This window comes from Protopterus annectens, chromosome 14.part0, assembly GCF_019279795.1.
Source record: "Protopterus annectens isolate FY-2018-M chromosome 14.part0, PAN1.0, whole genome shotgun sequence".
NCBI classification, from domain to species: Eukaryota; Metazoa; Chordata; order Ceratodontiformes; family Protopteridae; genus Protopterus; species Protopterus annectens.
Window position 1 is genome coordinate 809,295,447 of NC_056748.1, and position 23,399 is coordinate 809,318,845.

General features: G+C 39.3%; 1 protein-coding gene across 1 annotated transcript in view; it reads right to left on the reverse strand.

Moving 5' to 3' along the window:
* LOC122789257 (steroid 17-alpha-hydroxylase/17,20 lyase) overlaps window positions 1–23,399 on the reverse strand; it is a 199,618-nt gene that overhangs the window by 98,598 nt on the left and 77,621 nt on the right. The window contains exon 5 of the mRNA XM_044056553.1: window positions 12,770–12,979. Within this exon, the coding sequence (XP_043912488.1) occupies window positions 12,770–12,979 (210 nt within the window). The remainder of the gene's footprint in view (window positions 1–12,769; window positions 12,980–23,399) is intronic.

Here is a 23,399-nt window from a genome sequence, read left to right on the forward strand (position 1 = left end):
GTGTCACACTTAACATAGCTCAGGCCTGTCTGCAAGAGCTCTTTACAAAGTATGTCAGATATTTTTCATGCTCATGCCTGTGTATTAGATCTGTAATATCTGCCTGCCAGTAGAGGTCATCACTCTGATCTGTACTGTTGTATGTTAGTCATCATGCACTCCTGTAGTAATCAGCACTGCTTTGGACTGGAAAACATCCAATCCCTCAGAATGGTCAAGCTGTTGTTGGCTGCTCACTCTCACCATTCCCCTGCATGGCCCATCTAGTACCTGAGCTTCTTTTTTGAACACAGGTCATCTAACTCTTACTCAGGGCCTTATCACTTTACGTCATGAGTTGTGTCAAAATCCTAGTTATTATATAGCTACAAAAGTCCACCATGAAGAAGACTCACTTGATTTCTATTGCCTTATTCAAGTAGACTGAATGCTGACCACAGGGCATCTGCTGGCTGCATGAAACATAATACTACAAAGAAAAATGGTATTCACTATGACTTCGTAACTGTAATAATGCAGCATAAAAAATTTTACCCACTGCCCATCGAAGTCTACCCAGCATAGACTTTCTGGTCAACATTCAGTCAGTTAAATAAATGAAACCATTTTGTATCCACCTATTTCTAATACATTCTTGAGTCCCTAGCCCTCAAACTACCATCAAACCTCCATATTTGCCACCTTGTAAATCCATTTGTTCCCTCTTGTGGTGAAAGCCCATCAGCTCATTCCTTACTTCAGATGACGCATTAAACTTATGTCTCATCAGCTTGATTTGGTGGTAGGTCAGCTGGATGCAAAAAAATCCTATTTTTCAAAAAAACAGTGCCCCAATGCCCTGGCCACATTTTCCTCGTTAGTATGAATACCATCTCTTCCCTGAAAAAGAACACTATGCCCTAGTGGAACTAGCCTGGCCAAGGAAAAGTATATAAGTAAATAAAAATTTCCTCAAGGAAGCAAGCTGAACATCAAGAGTTGTACTATTATCCATTTTGGGTGTTTTTTTTTTTTTTTAAGATCTGCACATATGTCTCTAGGCCAGAGCTGCTGGTTTATAGACCTGTACAACTCACGGGAAGTATGGATCTCAAAGTGATCCCAGCAGTCTAATTATAGTTCCTTCCCCCTTGGTGGCCAAGCTTGCACTTGCTGACCAACTTCTACCTGTGCTAGTGTCCACAGTGCTAGGGCTGCTAGTAGAACCTGGGTCAGCTGAAACAGACTCTTTACTGTTTCTGTGGTCCTCCTTCACCCTATAATTTTAATTAAATATGGAGATAGGTTCATAGGTGTATATTAGGTTAATGATGACTAGGGCCCTTATAAGCTTAGCCATGCAGTCCAAATCTATCCATCCAATCCACTTGCAACCCAAATGTGGCCCGAATATTTGATGTATATAGGTGGTGATTTACTGACTGCCTCTGTCCATCAAAGACAGTGGAGCCAGACCAGAGGTGAATCTCTGATTACTCGTCCATTGGTCCAAGTTGCACTTAAAAAGGGATAGGGAGGAACTCTGCTTCACATACTGTAGATGGGGACCCTGTTTCAGAGAATGGCAATTCTCTGAGAAACATGCCCTATTTATGTCACAAACAAAATGCAGCTCTTTTAATCTAGTAGTTCTGATGCTGTTTGTTTTACAGATGTGCAAAACGTTTATCAAAACAGGTTCCAGGGATGCCCTTTTTACCAGGCAAAGATCAGAAGTCTATCTGATACTGAATAAAGAGACAGGACTTTGAGGAAATCAGTGTAGGACATTGTGTTTACTGTCTGTATTCTTTTTGTAAGGAACCTTTGTGGACATTCCCGTTGCTAAATGTGTCTGGTCAGGTACATACCAAAGGGGGCATTATACTCTATTATGGGTCTGATGAGGGCCAAGTGCAGTGGTATGATGACCTTTCTGGACCTAGATGATGCCATGCCCTTGCTTATTAGTTGAGCAGCACAGAATAAATTTCTTACTAGCTTGGACACATGCTGGTCAAAAGCTAGGTTACTATTTACATAAGTTCCCAGATCCTGACTAGTGAATCAATTTTAAGGGCATTTTATTGATGGCATAGTTACCTGGGGCAGCAGAGTTTCTAAAAGGTACTACAATGCATTTCTTGGTGTTGGGTTTTAAGCCATGGCTTTGGCACCAAGAGTTTGTCTGTATTAGATGTTTCTGAAGGATGCTCACATCTTGGGGGTGGGGGGATTCAATGACTGCTCCCATTTTGCAGTCATCTGTGATCTTGGTCAGTCAAATACCTTTGACATTGGCTTTGATATCTAAAAAGTAAATGCCAAAGAGGAGTGGGCAGCACAGAGCCCTGGGGAAATCCACTGGTGACTGGCCTCTTTGTGGAGGTGGCCTCACTGATTTTAACCTCCTGGGTCCTATCAGTGAGACAGCTAGCTATCCAGTGTGTTATAAAGGGGTTTATAAAGACCCATAGGTTTGTTGACACTGCTGAGTGGGGTATCATATCAAATGCTTTAGCCAGATCTAGGTAGGCAGTATGCACCATTTTCCCCTCATCCATTGTCTTAGTGACCTTTTTAATAAGTCCACTAGATTCAGTAAGCATGACCTTCTTTTGACAAAGCCACACTGGGATAGATCCAGTGGCTGGAGGTCTCCTGTGTCCTTGTTGATAATTTCCATGATAATTATTTCAATGGCTTTGCAAGTAAGACTAGTCGTACTAATGTATCTGTAGTTTCCAGGTTGTGGTGAAGGGGCTACCTTATGAAAGGGGATGACCGATGGAGTCCTCCATTCACGTGGCATAAAGCCTGTTTTAAGACTATAGTTAAACAATGACTCCAGGGGTCCTAATAAGTCATATTTTAGACTATTCTGGAGGCATCCTGGGATGTTATTGGGGTCCACTGAGGCCATGTTCTTGGCTTTAGTGAGTGCAACAAGTACATGCTCCTTAGTTATAGCTGCAGGGGTTATGTTTGAGGGTATTTTTGAGGGAATGGTTGGGGGTGAGAGGGGGGGTAAAGTTTGAAATGAATTTGTCTGCTAACAGATTTGCTATATTGCTAAGCTCAGTGAATGTGGCACCATTACTACCAGTTCAGCACATTACTGTATACGGCCTTGAGGCTGATATAGGTGTAGAAGAACTTATGGTTGTCTTTCACCTGGCAGGCTATCTTAACCTCAAAGATGGCTTTGCTTGACCTAATTAGTCCTGTTAGTTACCTATTTACTTTGATGAGAAAGTTTCTATCTTTTTGGTAATTGTCCTTCCTGATTTTTGCCATATTTTTCCCTTTTGTTATATATCCTGTTTAATTTGGAATGTCACCAGGGTGGTTTGCTTCTAGGCTAGTCTTCAGATTACTTCTGGTAGGTACAGTAGCCCCTATTTAGACACTGACATGGTTGTACAGAGTTTCTGAGAGCAATTCCACATAGGCTTCTTTGTTCTCTGGGTTTGGAGGGGTATTGAATTTTGATAATCCATCACTTAATAAAAGGTAATTTGCCTTGGAATAGTTCCTAACCTGTTACTGGTTTTAATGGGATTACAGAGTTGATTTTGATTTCAAAGGAGAGAGCTTTATGGTCGGACGTTTCCAGGGAAGATGGGACATGGGGAGAAGTGCAGCATTCTCCTATATTTCTAAGCACGATGTCCAGTATGTTGGAGCCTCTAGTGGGTGTATTCATTATTTGGTCAAGAATGTTTGTATTTACAAAGTCCAGGAATCTCTGTGCCTGTAGATTTGGGGCTGTGTAAGATTCCCATTCTTTAGAGGGGTAATTAAAGTCTGCCATTAGTAGATTGTTAGGATGGATGGTACATATCTCCAATAGGTTCATGTATGCATTGCGAGCTTCTTGGGACATGCAGGGTGACCTATAGCTGGCTAGGATATGGTGCGGGATTTTGTCTGTAGTGATCCGCACATGGAGGAACCATAGTGCATCATCCTGTTTGACCACCCTAGAGGTCTGCTTGTTATTGATGCATATTGAGATACCTCCTCCTTTTGCCCTTTTCTGTGCAGCTACTGGTCTAAAAGTGTGGAAAGCATTGAAACCTTGCACTGTCAGGGAGATGCAATGGTAGGGAAATACGAAGTAAAAAAAAGTTAAAGTAAAAATGAAATGCCAGTTTTAGGATCTGAGAGTTCTCTTGTTGGTTGGGGCTGAGGCTAACAAACTCATGACTCTTCATCTAAAAATAATTATGCATCTGCGTATGGCTTTGAAGTGATTATATGGTTACAGCTGCTACACAGTCTCATGGATCATGCAAGTAGTAATACCCAACAAGTTGAATGGTATTGGGCAATACCAAGCCACCAAGAAGAAATGAGAGGCCTGACACCACAGGTGGAAGGCTTCATTGCTCCTAGAATGTCCAGTATTGTCCAACGTTGCCCATCATCATTCATATTACTGTACTTAGACAATAGGCTGTCCATCAAGTCATGTTTAAATACTTATTAGAATGCATTTATTTTGATATATTTGATGCCAAAAAGTTGTATGATACAATAATGTGACATTCCATACCTCACAACTGTACAAGTCCAGATTTTTGCCTCATACTTTTTTTGGCCTGTTTCTCATAAAATTGTGGTTTTATGGCAAATCACCGGCAAATTATTGAAGAGTGAAATCAGAAAATAATGACAGACATTTGAAATTCAGACTTTGTACCAGTCAGAAAATTCATGCTAATACAAAACCTGTTATTCTAACGATGTTCGAAGTTTGTAAGAGCAGTATTTAAAAATTGTCCCTATTTTTGGAACTTTGTCCCCCCATTATTAATGGCTTTATCTAGACTTCTTGCACTAAGAGGTTGAGAAGTATGACACTGACTTTAGTTCACATATAGTTCAGAACATGGTATTTTCAGTAAATTGAAATCTTTGCTTCAAATTCCATAACTTATGTGCTGACCTGCAGGTGGCACTGTTATCCCATGAGAATTTGCTTCCTGCCTCCAAGCATGAAGTTTCTGAACTTGCTACAAGTTCTAAGATTTAATGAAACCTTGTGCAGTAAAGGTCAGGTGAGGACAGGAAGTGTCAGGAACTAGTTATTTTTGAATATACTGCTGCTTCCAGGGATGCTCAGATTATTTCTGAGTAATATTTGTCCTACTCTTTTGGTGATAAGCAGTGATTAGAGTTAGATGTTAAAAGTCACCTATTTAGGTTATTTTTCCAAAGAAAATGCAGCCTTGTGGTTAAGTGCTACTTTCTGAAGCTGGTGAGATAAATTTGCCTGTTACATATAATCATCATGTGATTTGCTTTCTGCATTAGAGAAAAGCTTTTAAAATCATTACAAGGGGTTCAGGATTTAGAGAATGCTGAGGCAATACAGGACAGGTGAAAAAGACACTGTACTATAATGAACTGCTTGCTGTTGAATAGAAAGCATCTTGATGGGATGTTCAGGATACTTCTGAGTAATACCGGCACTGTTTGACTGCAAAGAAACACTTATTTCACTGCTCTCTACCAAATGTGTGATAAGCACTTGATGAGGGAAAAGCTACTCTTTTTGGGATACAAGAAAGACATTTGAAGAATGTTATGATGGACAGATAATTTGTAAATCTTTTGCTTGCATGAATATGTACAGAGTTAATTCAAGATATGTAGGTGTATGTAGTATGTTAATAGTAAGCAGTCTCAAAACATGACATTTTGGCACAATGGTGAGTGCAGTGCCTTGGAATTAAATCTTTCCAGTTCATTAACTAAAGGACTACATTTCTGAGATACCAAAGTAAATTTCCTGTTAATATGTGATTAATTCAGCCAGAAAAGAGCAGTTCATTCCCTCTGAGAGGACTGCAGGGTTGGTACAGTGATGGTTGCAGGAAAGGAGGAAGGGAAAAAGATTCAAAAAATGGATTACAGGGTTGATATAGAAGAGACAAATTGACAGAGACAGCATACTGGCTCAGTGGTTAAGATCGCTGCTTTACAATCGCAAAGTGTAAGCTCCAGTCCGAATCTATGATCACTGTCTGTGTGGAGTTTGTATGCTCTCCCTATGCTTGTGTGGATTTTGTCTGGGTCCTCTGGTTTCTTCCTTCCCAGAAGCATGTTAGTTGATTGGTTGATTTGCCCATATATATTGCATCCACACTTGCTCATGTCGTCTGGGTTGTGACTGAAAAGGGTCTAATTTATCAAATGAGTAAAATAAATTAAAATTAAAGTTGGAGCCCCTGGGCTTATGAGGTGGGAGGTAAAGATGGTAAGATGTTATCTCTAGGTAGGGGTTGGAGGTGAAAGTCATAAAGAGAAAATGATAGGGGAAAGGGGGTAAGGTTTGGTGGTAGACTGTAAAAAGTTGAGATACAAGGGGTAGAATGAGCACTTGTGTGTCCTGGAAGAAAGAAGGGGAAATAAAAATGTAGAATTTTTGATATGATGAAGAAGCAGGTAGTTTAAATGCTTCAAGGCATGCAGATACAGAAGCAGTGGAGAATGGATGGAGAGATGCATATGGAATGTCAGGGAATTAAGTGTATAGCTGAGTATTTTAGTTTTTGTCCTGTTGTGGAGTTTTCTGCGTTTTTGAATCATGATGCTGTTATTCTTTTAGATTAGTATACAACAGAGATTTTGTATATGATTGCCATGTACCACAGTACTGCAATACTTTGACATAAGCTTAACTGTGATTATAAATGCACATGGCTTGGAATTACAGGAAATATATTTAGCTGAAAAGTCAATAAAAAGATTTTAAAAGAGGTTGCTACAGTAAGTTTTAAGAAAAAAACAGCAACTCGGAGGTACATGTACACATGCATTCATTTATAAATGATATGTAGCATTTTTCTTCTGTTCATGCTTTGATGATTTTCGTCATGTTTTTTTTTTTTTTGGTGGACACATGGAGTATTAATGTACCTCTTTGGAGCTGTTACTGGTTACAGGTGTTTTTTATTAACTTTAGCCCATTTTTAAACAGCAAATGTTCTTGCTCTGAAAGGGATGCAGTCTGTAAATGAAGCCTATCAGGTGTGAATTGCCTAACTGTAGTAAAGCCTGTCTTGAAGTGTAGCAATCACAAGCTTAAATGAATTAAACAAATCAAGTTCTATGATACATTACAAATAAAAGAAGGTATTACTCATTCCCCAGAGATGTTCTTCATATTGATCATTGCCGCATTAGCTTTAGCTATATGGGTTATATCTTGCCAAGGATATAACAGCTGGCTAGCTTCTAAGGTTTCAGGGCACCTTCCACACACCCATCCTGTAAAGCAGGTCAAGCTGAGTTGACTTAAAGACAAAGTTGGCTGAAAAGCCCTTCAGAGCTTTACTGCTGCTGAAGGGTACGCTCTTCTGAGGCTTTTGAGAATCAGTGGTTGGCTTGCGCTTTCCTTAGCTGTGCAGATAAGTTACTTTTAGGAAAAAACTTCCATTTTCGTATTTTTAATGATGTTTTATTACTCCCCTCTTCAGGAAGTTTACTTTAAAGCTAGGAGTGTTGTGTTTTAATAGATTGTATCAAGACTGTAACATACTTTTTAAATGGAGCACTCATTTCTGTCAGTTTAAAAGTAGTGTTATCTAACTGAAAAACTATTTTCTGTGGAGTTATTGTGTTTAGTTTAATGTTATGCCATTGCCATAGTGTTTGAAAGTGCTTTTACTGTGCTTTTTCTATAAAAAAGTAACTTTTGTGGACTGGTAGTTTTACTGGCATTGTTGCTTGTTTTCCTCAGGATAGAGGCACCATTTTTGGCTAGACTACAGAATAGATTGTCACTCCCATGGCTGGGCCTTTTTCCAGCCACAAAAAGAAAAAGTTAAGAAAACATCCTTTCCCATCACAACATAGTAGCAATTTTCCTCAGCCATAAGTGGGTGACTCTGCTGTGGCCATTTGTTGTACCTCAGAGCACTCATCTTTTACCCCGGATCCCTCTGGTGTACCATCTACAGCCATTATGGCTCATAATGCCACACAATGCTCACTGTGCCACAAGAAATAAAATAAATAAAATAAGAAAATCACTATGCCACATGTTTTGTCATTATTATTCCTTTGCCAATTATATTTCTTTTTCATCTTGCTACTTTGGTATTGTTATTCAACACTGTAATACTGTATGTGGAGCTTTTCTCCCCGGGCCTCCACTGAAAAAGGGTTCTTTTTGATCCAATGGACTTTCCCGGTCAACATACTAAATAAATAAATAAACTATGGATTGGGGATTAGTTGCATCCTATGTGGCGGTTGGGGTCCTTTCAGTGGGCAAGGAAGACCCACTCTTGTCGGTCCATGGAGAGGGAACAGGGAAGGTTCCCCTGTTGTGTTAGAAAGCTGTGCCCATCCCTGGGGAAGGAGCGGCTGGTATTAGTAACACAGATGGCCCCATTTTTCCTGTCAAAAAGAAACAGGAAACCAAGCATGTATCTACTCCTGCACACATTTCATTGGATAGGAGTAGAAGGAGTTTACCAAGGCAAACTCAGGATTTGATTCAGACTGTTGATCCTTCTTGTTTAGTTGTTTCTGGTAAAACAAAGAGGGATGCCTCCTTTCCTGAAGAGATTCAAGATTCTGAATCCAAAGAGGAAAATGCAGGGATGGATTTAGGGTTTTGTAGTTATATTTATGATTTTCCCTGTGGGTGTTCCTGTTTCTCTGAGATTATTGTCAGAATGTCCCTATGTTCATAGTGGGAGAACCCTGAGGTTTCTCAGTCCTTCAGAAATTACTATTAGTTGTTATAGAAGGATTTTCCAGAACCTACACCCATTCTTCCTGTCCTGTCTGCTTTAGAGTACTTGTGTCTTACTGACTACAATTTTCCTGATAATCAGCCAGCTGTCCCTAAAAAGACAGACAGGATGTGTAAAGCTCCTCAGTCTTTTAACTTTTTGTACACTATTCTCAAATCTGACCCAGCAGCTATAGCCTTAGTTGACTCCTCTGCTGCTAAGCACTTGGTTAATTCCAATCCTACTCTGTCTAATAACAATGGGAAACCTATTGGTTGGTATGGGGGAAAAGTGTATACTTCTGCAACTTTGAATTTCGAAATTTTAAATTGTCAGGTTCATATGTTAAAGTTTATTCTGACATATTGTGAAAGTATGAGGAATGTTTTATCTACAGTTTCTTCTTGTAAAGAACATCTGCTTTAAATAACTTAGTTTCTTCTATTGCACAGATTACTATTCATTGTTTGCAGTGTGTGTATGACTCTATTGATACTACTTCCAGACCTATGGCCACTAGTGCATTTTTAAGGAGGTTTGCTTGTCTATATTCTCAGAACAGTCAAGATGATGTTAAAAAATGAGATTTTAAATTCTCCCTTGGATAGAGATTTAGTGTTTGGCTGTTTTGCTTCAGAAGAGTGTGATAAAAGAGGCAAGCTGATCCAGGGAACCACGTAGATTTTTCAGCCTTCCTTTTCCAAATTGTCCAAGGGATTTTCTTTCTCCTCATCCTGTTTTGGCAAAAAATAGAATAAGCAGTCTCAACAGAATTCAGTTAAAGAGACATTTAAGAAGAGATGGCAAGGAGTTTGCAAAAATAAGTCTTAAACCTCCCAAAACCAAAGATACTCCCAACAAGTCTGAATGACTATTGAAGACACCTTGTGACCTCCTCCCAACCTGACCACCTTTTTCTTCCAGAAAGTCTGAATCTCCATTTTTGTCTTTGGCACAGATTTCTTTCAGACAAATGGGTTCTGACAGTCATTCATCAGGCTTATAGATGGCAGTGGAAGGAAATTCCTCCTTTCTAGGAGGTCATTCCTCATCCTGCAGATCACATTGTTTTATTTCCACCTGTTCTTCACCACATGCTGTCCCAAGGTGTGATAGAACAAGTTCCTCCTTGCCAGGTGGAGAATGTGTTTTATTCAGGGATGCTCCTTGTCGCAAAGAAAGAAAGAAAAACTGCTTGGAGATCAGATCTGGATCTTTTTTTTCCCTAAACTTTTTTGTGACAGTGCCCAGATTATGCCACTTCACAACTTGTTGACTCCTCTTCCTCTTTCAAGTTTCCTGGTAACACCAGGCTTAAAAGATACTTATCATCATATTCCTATTCATCCAGACTTCAGATGTTTCTTAAGGTTTTGTGTATCTGGATTATACTATTAGTGCTCTGCGTTACCCTTTGGACTATCCACTGCACCAACAGTGTTCCCAAAGTGCCTAGTTCCAGTTATAGCTCATTGCAGGCTACAGGGTATCCACATTTTCCATATTTAGATGACTTGCTTATATTTGAACTTTGCAGTATCTTTTTAAACATGTCAGGAATCTCTCTCTTGGGTGAGAGATCTCTTGCACAAGTTGGGATTCCAAGAGAACATTCAAAAGTCTTTCTTGACTCCCTCATACAAGATTGTGTTCCTGAGATGTCAACTGGACACCTCAGTTTAAAGAGCTTTTCTTTCACAACAAAAAATATATCTTTATTTAGATTTATTTCTAAGGTTTTCCACTCAGACTTCCTACACTGTGAGGCAATACCTCATGATTTTGGCTCTCATGGCATCCATGATTCTCACAATACCCCTGGGCAAGGCTCCACATAAGAAAGATACAGGGGTATTTAAAAACTCTTTGATCCGAGCATCAACACCTTTTATCTTTTCAGATCTCAGTACTTGGGTTTGTCAGAAGAGAAATCACTTGGTAGGGACAACTCTTATCCTTAAATCAATGTCTCCCCTTCTTCCTCCCTGCTACAAAGCAGTCAGTCACAACAGATGCTTGAGACTTTGCTTGAGGAGCAGTTTCAGGAGAGAGAAAAGTGCAGGATGTGTAGGACACCAAGAACAGATGCAAGCACATAAATATCAGGAGATGCTTGCCATGATCAAGGCACTCAATTCCCTGAACCATCTTTGGTACCTGGGATCTCTTCAAGTGGTTACAGATAACACCACAGCGATATGGACATTAACAAGCAAGGGGAACTGGGTTGTACCCCCTTTGCAGTCTAGCCATGTTAGCTTGGGATATAGCTTCACAGTACAGTCTCACTCTACAGGCATCCTGCATTCCATCAGAGCAAAACTGTTTGACAGAAAAATTGAGAAGGACCAAGGAAGACCCTCACAAATCGAAACTAGATCCAAGATTTGATCCATCTATGTTGAGTTCCTGAAGCAGACCACTGCCTCCTCTCTGAACAATCAACTGGCAAAATTCTATTCCAGGACTCCATGCAAGAAGGCCTGTAAGACCAAATACCCTTTCTTTTCTTTGGACAGGAATGTTCTTGTATGCCTTTCCATCCTTTCCACTAGTATCCAGGGTACTTCTGAAGTTTTAAAAGGAATCCCCCAAGATCATTGTGGTAACTCCATTCTGGCCCAGGCAACTGTGTTTCTCCCTTCTTTTGGTAATGGGTAGAAGAAATTACCACAAGCTTCCTCACAGAATGGCTTTACTCACAAAAGAACAGAGATGTTTGATACATCCCCACATCAGTCACCTTCCACTGACTGCCTGGATGATACAGTTTTAATTAATTCTAGGCACCTGTTTTCTGAGGATGTGCGGCCGGTACTAATGGAGGCAAGAAATTATATGTTAGCAAATGGAAAAGGTTTTTTAGTTGGTGCCAACAACATAACCAATGCCCACAGACAACTTGGGTACTATCTTGACAGATCATCAGATCAATTGTTCGTTTCTTGTGAGGGTAAGAAGAAGAGATAACCAGTGTCAATCAGACGATTTCCAAATGGTTGTCTAAGGGTATTGCTTTTTCTTATACTCACCATGACAAATCAATTCAAGGCAGGGTCAAGGTCCACCCTACAAGGACTTTGACTTTTTCTATAGCTTTTTGGACAGGGTTGGATTCTATAATTATTCTAGAAGCTGCTACTTGGTCCTCTATACATAATTTTACAAAGCACTGTAAGTTGTATTCCTTATCTAGGGCTAAATCAAGCTTTGCTAGGACCATTCTCCAGGGGTTCCAGGACCCTTCTCCTTCCACCTCCTAAATATTGTTAGCTATGGTAATCAACCTGTATAGCTAGGCTACTGCAGCAGTGATCAATATGAAGAACAAAATACAGTTGTGTAAGCTGATTTCACCATAACAGTAGATATTCAAATGCTGCTGTAGTCGCTCCCTCCCTCCCCTTGTTTTTTGGTGTGTTTTGTTATGCCAGGGTGTGGACATTTATTTTTTGTTATTCCTACCCTTGTCCTTTCAGGGTTATCATAAGATCATAGGAAGTTACTATCCTTCATCTATCAGCTGTTAGGAAAGCTCCTAAAGGCTTCACACCCAAACTTGTATTTTAGTCAGCTCAGCTTGAGCAGCCTGACAGTTTGGGCACACGGAAGGTGCCCTAAAGTTTTGGAAGCTGGCCAGCTGCTATATCCTTGGCAGGATATAACCCATATAGCTACGTCTACTGCAGCAGTGATCATTCAAACAGCTTCTGTTATGGTAAACTGTGCATTACTCTTCAGAACATTCCAAATGTTTTTCTGCCATGTCCCACTCAGACTTCTTTCAGAAACATAAAATGTGCTTATAATCACTAAAAGTCCGCATATGGAAAAAATCCATTTAATGCCCTCATTATTTTCTAAGTTAGTTGCACAGACTGATCTCTGCAGGGTGCCCCAGGCATGGAAGACAAATTGCATACAACAAATCCTATTCAATGTACTCAGTGACATGTAGGTAAGGAATATAAAGCTACTCAAGACAGACAATATTTGATTTAAGTCAGCCATTCTGAGGCATTGCCTGTACTCCTTACCTCCGGGAAGTGCAGCAGGTAAAGGATAGTCCATTTCAACACAGTAGTTGTAGTCTCCACTCCTGCTCCAAACACATCACCTACAGTCATTAGAAGGTGATCATCATCTAGGCTTGTATCCTGTGTGAAGCTACTGTTACCCTTAATATTGGATTTCGCTCTAAGCAAGGCATCTATCAGGTCTCTTACCGATTCGTCACAGTAATTCTTCTGTATAAAGGCAGAGAAAGCAAATGAATGAAAATCAATGTTCAGGAAAAGAAACAGATGTTATAAATGAAAGTATTTAAATATCAACAATGAATAGTTTTATTCATGTATTTCAGTGTTTTTGGCAATGCTATTTCAGTACTTATGACACTAAGTTGTCTCTTACAAGAAGAGCTAAGGAAATAGTTTGTATAAATATTTAGCAGAGTGCATGCTAGAAAAACAATTTTCATTTGTCAAATTCTCTGAGTCACTTTCTTTCACAACAGAGGTTAACAGAGGTTTTTGTAGTAAGATGTGTGTTGTTTTAGTTTTCATGTTTCCTATACCAGGGATTTCATATCTGAATGACGTATAGTTTAGTTTATTTATTTCTGGACAGACTTCAAGAGAGTATGACTTTGAAAGTTTTATTATAACTTGCATAAAGTCTGGTTCATATATATTTCTGGAATGAAACAAAACATTCACATCACACATAATGCTGCCATGAGCAGCTTGTACCACAAATATGCCTAAGGAAGTATTTACAAAAAATGTTTCCCCTGTGGTAGAAGGGTAGTAGAAGCATCCATTAACAGCCTGAAGTAGACACAACACAGACATCTTACACATGAAAAAAATGGTGTATAATGTTTGCACATGACTTCTATCATGAAATACAGTTTCCTATACCAAGTGCTTGCTTATAGCCTGCATGTAGCTTGGTGTTTGTCTTCTTGCTGCATATTATGTCCTTACTTTGTACTGCATGGAGCAAATAAGTTAAATTGTAGCATGTTATGTTTGAGCTGCACACCAAAACACACAGATTATATCTAAAATGACTTGATATTCAATACAAGTTAGGACAATATTTTTTGAAATATATTGCTCTGGGAACTCCGGAGTGCAAAAGAATTCAATGATTAGCTGTCGCTCCACCTGATTGCAAATGGAAATTACACTGGTGTTTTTTGATAGGAATACATTCAAGATACTGACACACAGAAACATCAACCACAAAAGGTTCAAACCCAAGACCTCCAGCATACCATGCTGGTGTCCCTGCAGCTGGACCAACAAGAACATCTAGACATCCTTATCCAGCATGGTAACCAAGTTCAAATTACACAGACACACAAACACACAAAAAGCTCCCCACTTTGGCACTGATTGAATCATTGAAATGAAAGGCTAATATCAACTTTCATTTGGGACTTGAACTCAAGACCTAAAGCATACCATGCTGATGTTACCGCCACTGGACCAACAGAAGCCTCTGGACAGACGGGTATTGTATTTTCCCTTAACAGCTTTATCCTTTCAGCTGGGAAACCCCAGCAGTACTTAGTCTATCTGTCATAAACCAGGTGAACTATGTTCTATTTAATTCAAACAACAACAAAGTACTTCCAACAGAGTTAACGCCTCACCATGGAAAATGAAGACAATAGTAAGTCCAACAACAGCACCACGTATGAGGCAACCAGGCTCACTTAAATTATTCAGATTACTCAGAGAGTGTATAAAAGCAAAGATCTTTTATTCACATAAATCCAACAGGTTAGCGCTTTCAAGTATTGCTTCCTCAGACCTTGAAAATTCAAATGTTACAGTTGCAATCTTTAAATACTGCAACAGTCAAAGGTGAGCCCTTCACTTAACCATTTAATGGGAAACAACTTAATTTTCTACCTGCTGCCAGATAACACAATATAAAACAACAAATATACATACTTTATCCTTGAACATTGACACTAAAAACTGTCATTTTAACAGACATAACAATAAATAATCAAAACCTTACATGAAACACTACAAATGTTGTCATTGAGCATACATTCAAAATTAAAACTATTATACTTAAAACATTCAAAGTGAATCAGCTCACATATTAGCCATTCTACCTATATATAAAAAATAAATGTAAAATTTCAGAGCAATCAAAGGATATATATATCCTACAAAACAAATTCTAGATGGAACATAAATGTACATATTTCACTATCCATAAATATTATTTACTCAAAAGGGAGACATGGGCAAAAACTCATTATATCTCATCCTATCTAAAAAACCAAAGCTGCGTTCATTTCCAACCTCACTTCTGCATTAAAACATTATTTTGTTGCCCTGATCACATATAATATCACAAATCTATATATATGACAAAGGTGAAAAAGGCAAAACACCCCCTCAGTGTATTTATAAGGCTAATGTGAGACAACCAAACTCCTAGATCTTAAAATAGGTTTGATAGAGGCTCTGTCATTAAGGCCATAGCCTTTATCAGCTCTCAGCCTTACTATCCAGTTGGTTTCTTTCCTCTCCGTATTGTTTCTGATGTTACCCTCCCTAATTATGAGCTGCACATAGTCTATGACCATAAATTTAAAGTGATATTCTTGCCCACACGCTAGAGCATGTTTTGCTAATGCATTTTGCATGTACTTAACCCTAATGGCATACAGATACTCCCTCATCCTATGCTGGAACAATCTATCTGTCTTACCAACATAGAATGAGGGGCAACCTTGGCACACTGCCAAATATATTACATGCGAACTATTGCAATTAGCTGACACCCTGAACCTATACATCTGTCCAGTGTCTGGATGTGTGAACCTATCAGTATTCATAACATATTCACAAAAGTTACAGTGGCCACAAGATGTAGTCCCCATACAAACACCTAAACCTGGTCTATGATGTTGACATAACAACTGTTTATGATTAGATTTATTCCTGAAACTAAACATCGGAGTGTCCCCTACAATTTCTCTGATGACTGAATCTGTAGTTAGTACACGCCAATGATGGTACCAACTGGATAGTAAGGCTGAGAGCTGATAAAGGCTATGGCCTTAATGAGAGAACCTCTATCAAACCTATTTTGAGATCTAGCAGTTTGGTTGTCTCACATTAGCCTTATAAATACACTGAAGGGGTGTTTTGCCTTTTTCACCATTGTCATATATATAGATTTGTGATATTATATGTGATCAGGGCAACATAATAATGTTTTAATGCAGAAGTGAGGTTGGAAATGAACACAGCTTTGTTTTTTTAGATAGGATGAGATATAATGAGTTTGTGCCCATGTCTCCCTTTTGAGTCCATGGATAGTGAAATATGTACATTTATGTTCCGTCTAGAATTTGTTTTGTAGGATGTATATACCCTTTGATTGCTCTGAAATTTTACATTTATTTTTTATATATAGGTAGAATAGCTAATATGTGAGCCGATTCACTTTGAATGTTTTATGTAGAATAGTTTTAATTTTGAATGTATGCTCAATGACATTTGTAGTGTTTAATTTAAGGTTTTGATTTATTGTTATGTCTGTTATAATGACAGTTTTTTAGTGTCCATGTTCAGGGATTAAGTATGTATATTTGTTGTTTTATATTGTGTTATCTGGCAGCAGGTAGAAAATGAAGCTGTTTCCCTTTAAATGGTTAAGTGAAGGGCTCGCCCTTGACTGTTGCAGTATTTAAAGATTGCAACTATAGCATTTGAATTTTCAAGGTCTGAGGAAGCAGTATGTGAAAGCGCTAACCTGTTGGATTTATGTGAATAAAAGATCTTTGCTTTTATACACTCTGAGTATTCTTTATAATTTAAGTGAGCCTAGTCGCCTCATACGTGGTGCTGTTGTTGGACTTATTATTTTCTTCATTTTCCGTGGTGAGGCGTTAACTCTGTTGGCAGTACTTTGTTGTTGTTTTATTTTATATACTTTTCTTTTGTACTCCCAACGGAGACATGGCTAATATAAATGAAGATATTGAACTGGAATATAGACTAACTGGGTCGACAGATGTTGATGTGACAGGGGACAACAGTGTGAGTGCCAATGCAATGTTACGAGTGGAGGAAGATTCGAATGCCTGGTGTGTTGGAGGCAAAGGCCTAGTGCATAGGTTTTCATCTTGTATAAGGAATGACTTCAGTCCGCTAATAGCATACGAAGTGGGTAGTGGTGTATCAACAACACCCATGGATTTGGTTAATGCAGAGCAGTTACGTGTGGCTATAGAGAAGTTAGAGAGTGACTCTCTTAAGTTTAAAAGATTGACTACACGTCAGAACTTTGAGGTCTGCCTCAAGAGAGGGATTATACCGAGGGGACTTCGTATACTTAATATGCCCACGTATGGTGAACAGTATCCGGAGCTACTAGCCAAATGGCAGAAGCTGAATGTTGAGGTGAGCATGAATTATATGAGACTATTAATAGATTTTTTTAGACCACGAGAGAATGATTTAAGAGAATCTATTATAGAACAACAGCACAGCTTGTATTCACGTTTTTTTTCTGCTGATGCTGTAGATCATGCTTTATCTAATGTACTAGATGGTATCCTTGTATATGAAAGATGGTAATTGCAGCAGAAGCATGGTAAAATAGATAGAGATGTGCAGGACTTTCAGCAGGGTCATGCCTTCACTTGGCTCAGGCTGAATCAAGCCTCAAAACCAATCACCTCTGATGAAAAATGGGTGTCTAGGCTGAATAGAGACAATAGACATAAAAACTTTGATATTGCACATTTGAGCCATATTATGACTGATCCAGTTAATGTGAGTGCTGGTGGTGATTTTGCACAACCAACCTCTGTTGAAGACACCAGTGGAAATGTGACTGTTAGAATAGACCAACGAGACACATCCACTAGTTTGACTGTGGATGAATGAGCAGTTGACACAGAGAAGAGAGTGTCAACACAGATGGGGCCAACTGGCGGTTCTGGCAACAGCAAACCTACTAGTGAGAATGAACAACTGGTAGTCCGACCAAAGGTGACTATGAATGTGTATAATGATAATAGACACACCACAGATAATAATCACAGTAATACTGTGCCTTTTCATCAGTTCCCCCTTCCCATAGCTGTGGAGAAGATGGAAAGGAGGGGCCGCTCCGTTAGTCAAGGGAGACAGAAGCGGAAGCTATCTGGGGACAGAGACTCGAACAAGTCCCTCAAGAAAATGTGGAACCAGTTGCTTTTGTACACTCTCTAAGTATTCTGGATAATTTAAGTGAGCCTGGTTGCCTCATACGTGGTGCTGTTGTTGGACTTACTATGTTCTATTTAATGTTTACCAGCAATTGCACTGCTGTGTGGTCATTTCATATGTTGTAGCTGCTTGCTATGGACTTTGGCCATTTCACATGTTGGACTTTCTTTAAAAGAATAACAGGGCAAAAATGTCTGCCCAGTGCACTATCTATATAATCAGTACCAATAAAGATTAAAGCCATATATCTGAATGTTGTGTTTGTGTTATATAAAAGCAGATCATGTTTGCATTATATAAAAGCAGACTTTGTGTGTGCGTGTGTGTGTGGGGGGCACTGCACTCAAAGAAATGTGACAGTTTCGTCTTGTATGTGGAAAGTATGAAGAGAAAGCCAGATACTTCTATGATCCAAAAAGGGTCATAAATGCATTATAAATTGATTATTGTGATTAAAGAATAAATCCTAATCAATAAATGGTATACAACATTTCTGACATGCTGTTTATTAATATTTGAATATTTTTGTTAGCTGTCTATTTGCTACTGAGCAAAATATATTTGTCCTTGCACTTTTCTTGTTGACAGTAGATAGTGCTAATACCACATCTATTGGGTAAACGTTGGCAAGGCAGTGAACAAGTTGAGTTTAGTTTGCAGTGTTGTGAAATGAAAAAATACAGCCTGCCAGGCAACCAAACGACTATAAACGCATGTAAACTATGAAGAGAAACTCATTCTAAAGCATTTCTCTAAACATTCAGTATATTTAAGTAGGTTAGTCTGCAGGAAAGGACATTGGTCTGTTTTAGCATTAGCAGCGCAACTTACTTAAAGAATACGGTAAGATATTTCTGACTAGGAAGCAAACTTTTAAGTATTCAGCGAGTAGGTAAGTGCTTATTGAATGCCTTTCTACGCCACATCTCAATTTCTGCGGCTTAAAATCATAGCAGTCACCTTTAAAATTCATGGCAGAGGATCAGAAAGAATAGCAATTTCTTATTTTTCAAAACAAAAGGTGTTAAGTTAATAAACCGCATCTACTTAGTTAAAGAAAGACATTTTACAGGCTTAGTCAAATTATTTAACAATGTGTACATCTTTAAACACCATTGTAAAGGTCTAACATTTTGAAGAAAATCAATAAATGTAGGAGGAACAAGGCAAAATCTAACAGTGAAAATCGTAGCAGTTGAGAGGCATGCTTTCTACTCCATGTTAGCACTGATGTTTTTACTACCTGTAGTTTTCTGCTCAGACAAGGAAGGACAAGAACTTCAAACAGGAAACATGGCGAGAAGAAGTTTGATAGGCAGGCATCAAGAGTCACTTAAAATTCACTCAATAGAAACCACTCCATACAGACTGGATTCAAATGGCTAAATATATAAAGAAATAAAGCAGAAGAAGATATTGACAAGGAGGAAAACAATTTGGCAAAGAGATGACAGAAACGGATTAAGGGCTCCAACTGTGATGGTGAACCCATTTGTGCTATAAGCTGAAGTATTTCAGTTAAACAGGATGATTTGGGAACTTTAAGTCAGTTACAGGCAAGCAGAGGACAGTAGGAGGACCTAAGTGGATATAGGCAAGAGGGCTAAGAATGGGGTGGGGAATGTAATTAGGTAAGAATAGCTCAAGACTGAAGCTAGGGAGGTGGAGGAGGTAGGCAAAACAAGCTGAGACATATTGAATTGTTCCAGGTGTAGAAGGGAAAGTAGAAAATGACATGTATGTGACAGAAAGGTCTAAAAAGGAGGTGGAAAAGAAGAGGAATGTGTAGATGGTAGGAAGACAGTGCAGAGTGACCAAGAAGGCAGGAGGCAATGTCAGAGTTTCATTCAGTATACAGAGGGTAGCTGTAGCTTAGAAAAGGCAGAGCTTTAGAAGTGTTATACACAGCAGAAATAGCCTAGGAGAAATAAGTTGGAGAACTATCACAGGGAGGCAATGAAGACGTGTGGCAGGTGAGAAGGGGAGGATGTGGTTTTAGTGATCAAAAACTTGATCACATGAATGTCAGTGGTTAGACAAGCCAGAATGGAGTGGCGAGAGCTTTTCTGTAACTGAGATGAGACAGGACAAGCCAGGAAGTAAATTTTCTCATAGGTGGCAGCAGATGTACACTTGAAAGGTGGCACTACATAATAGGCACAGCGGGGGACATGGGAAGTGACCTAGACATGCAGAGAGTTGTGGAAATACTACTGATGCCATTAAACTAAGGCAGAAGGGGACATGAAGCAGTCAAGGATAAAAGAAGAGGAAAAGGTGGACCAAGCAAACAAATAAAGATTGCAACAGGTAGGAAGACTTGTATGAGACTTATCAGGGAAGTCAGAAGACAGAGTGAGATACAAACAGACACAAAAGGACTGTGATGCAGGGTATAACTCAGAAATAAAAAAAAAAATGAACAGAGTAGAAATTAGTAACAAAGAGGCCAGACAAGCTTGACATGAAGGAGTGAAAGGTTTTGAGTAATGCCTAGAGTTTAGGTTAGAAAATTCAGCAGCTTCAGAGAGAGATACAAAAGGGGAACAGACATAAAAAATCAGACAGAAATCTGAGCAAATAATGAGTAGGACAAAGCTATGTTAACAGGATACTATTTGTTCAAACAGAATATAAAAAGCAAAATAAGTGAGTAATAACATTGTACACTAGGTAAATCATAAATTGTGAAGTACCTCAAGAGAGTTGAGTGGGGTGTGGGGGGAGACGAACCTCAAATCTATCAGCTTAGCAGTCAGAGTACAGAAAGGTGGGAGATGGTGGTTAAATGCAATATACTGCCCACCAAGTGGTGAAAGAGAGAATTATAAACAAGAAAAGGAATAAATAATGTCTTTGGGTAGGAAAACTAAAGTTACTATAATAAAAGACTTTAATCTCACAAAAGTATATTGGTGCATTCTTGCATGCAAGTCTGGGAGAGGGAGAGAGAGAATAGAACAGTGGGGGTAATAGACAAAGAGGAATTCATTCAGCTAGTACACAAAGAGTCAAAGAAATGCAAATAGTGGGCATTGTGGCACTGCTCAGCTAGTAAAAAGTGATCCCAGACCCAGAAGTAAAAGCACCCCTGACCAATAGGACTATACAAGGAGCTGGTTTACAATGGGTGAAGGGGGCAACTACATTTAACTAGGGGAAGTTATGGAGTCAAGTACAGAAACAAATAAACTATGGGTAGAGAAAAGAGGAACATACAACCAGTCATGAAAAGGGGGCTTGGAAAAAGACAAAGTAAGAAGAAAAAAAGTTGAATGTGGTTTAGCAGTGAGAGTAAAAAGTCAGACCATGGAAAGCATATCATTATGGAACTTATAAACAATAACATTGGTAATCTCCAAACTCTGGACCCTACCCAGTTCGGATTTGTAAAAGGCAGATCATGTCTCCTAAACCTGATAGACTTCTTTGAAGTGGTCACCAAAGCTGTAGATGAGGGTAAGGTGGTACACACAGCCTATCTAGATCTCGCCAAGGCTTTCTACACCATCCCCCACTCTGGAATTATAGATAAACTCACTAAACTAGGTATAAATCCCTATGTCACAAGATGGGTTGCCACCTGGCTCACTGACCGAACCTACACTGTGAAAGTAGCAGATTCTAAATCCAGCTTCAGACCAGTGACAAGTGGAGTACCACAGGGTTCAGTCCTAGGTCCTCTCCTGTTTGGTATCTACTTCTCTGAAGTACAGGCTAACACAGAAGGTCTTTGGCTAACAAAGTTTGCAGATGACTGCAAACTAGGAGCCATAATCAAATCTCCTAACAATGTGGAGAGCCTACAAAAGGGCCTCACTGAGACAGATGCTTGGTGTCAAAGCCATGGCCTCAAGCTCAATGCCAAAAAGTGCATTGTCATCCCTTTTGGTGAAAACTCTGTACCCATGAACTACCACATAGGCGGTAGTCTACTTAACATCAAAACTGTGATAAGAGACCTTGGGAAAAAGGTGGTCAGTAGTCTCTCCTTTGATAATCACATCGCCACAGTAGTCAGGAAATCCTTCTACATGGCACAACTCATTACAAAAGGTTTCTCATCCAGGAAAAAAGAGGTCATTGTTCCCTTCTACTCATCACTCATTAGACCCATTATAGAGTACAACGCCCCTTTTGGTATGTACCTCACAAGACATCTACAACAACTGGAAAGGCCACAGAAATACCTCATAAAGAGGATTACTGGCCTCAAACAGATGCCGTATGCAGACCGTCTCAAAAAACTCCAGCTTTACTCCGTCACATATCGCCTACTCAGAGGCAATCTCTGCCTAACATACAAAGCTATGTCAAACCCAGAACTGTTGGACATGCTCCACGTAAAGAAATCCCAATCCCTCCAAGCTACACGCTCTAGGGACCTAAACCTTGTCACCACAATAAACAGAACATGCTGGAGGGATAGATTCCTGTCCCAGAGACTTCCCATACAATGGAACAAACTACCTATCTATATCAAACAAAGCTCCCCATTAGCACTCTTCAAGACAAATCTTGATGATTGTATGGCAGATAGGAAATTCACCCCGGGGATCACTTCTGTGGCTCTGCTTGACAGGAGCACAGGAAAATTCTTTTCTTGGGTGGCAAAAGCCAGGGTACCGTTTGGCTAGGCTTATATAGGCCCTAGGGCCAATAGCCTAGTATCTACTTAAGAATTAAGATAAAATAAGGTAAAGGATTATGACAGCATATTTCCCAGATACCTAAGGAACCCTGGGAGGTGTGCTTATAGATCTATAGGAAAGAAACCTTCAACCAGTAACTCAGCAAAGCTGAAATTCTGGAGAACTGGAGGCTTGATGTGGTAGCACTTCCAAAGAGATAGAAATTACACTGAAAAATACAAACCCATAAATCTGATATCAGTATCAGGAAAAGGCATGGAGAATATGCTGAATGAAAGGTAAGCCAGTTTCCTCCAGGTTAAACAAACTGCAAGTTAAGTAACTACATGATTATGTGGAAAAAGGTTTCATCTAGTCTTAATTTAGATGTATGACAGGGTTATGCTAAATCCTGACAAAGGAAATCCAGTTGATATTGTATATATTGATTTCAGTATGGCCTTTGACCCAGCCCCTTGAAGGACACGAAATGGCAAACATGAAGGGATCAGAAGTAGAGGAGAATCTGACTAAATGGTAGAAGGATGGTTGGGTGGCAGGAAGCAAACAGAAGTTTAAGGAACTTTCTCAAAGCAAAGCAAGGTAGGGGTGCACCATAATGTCTTAGTGGTTACGACCTTATATTTTTATGTTCTGGGGTTCAGTCTTGATCTCTATTACTGTCTGTGTGGAGTTTGCATCTTCTCTGCCTGTTGGTGTATTTTGTTCTCTGGGTATTCCATGGTTCTCCCACCTCCCAAAAGCATGGTGATTGACAAGCT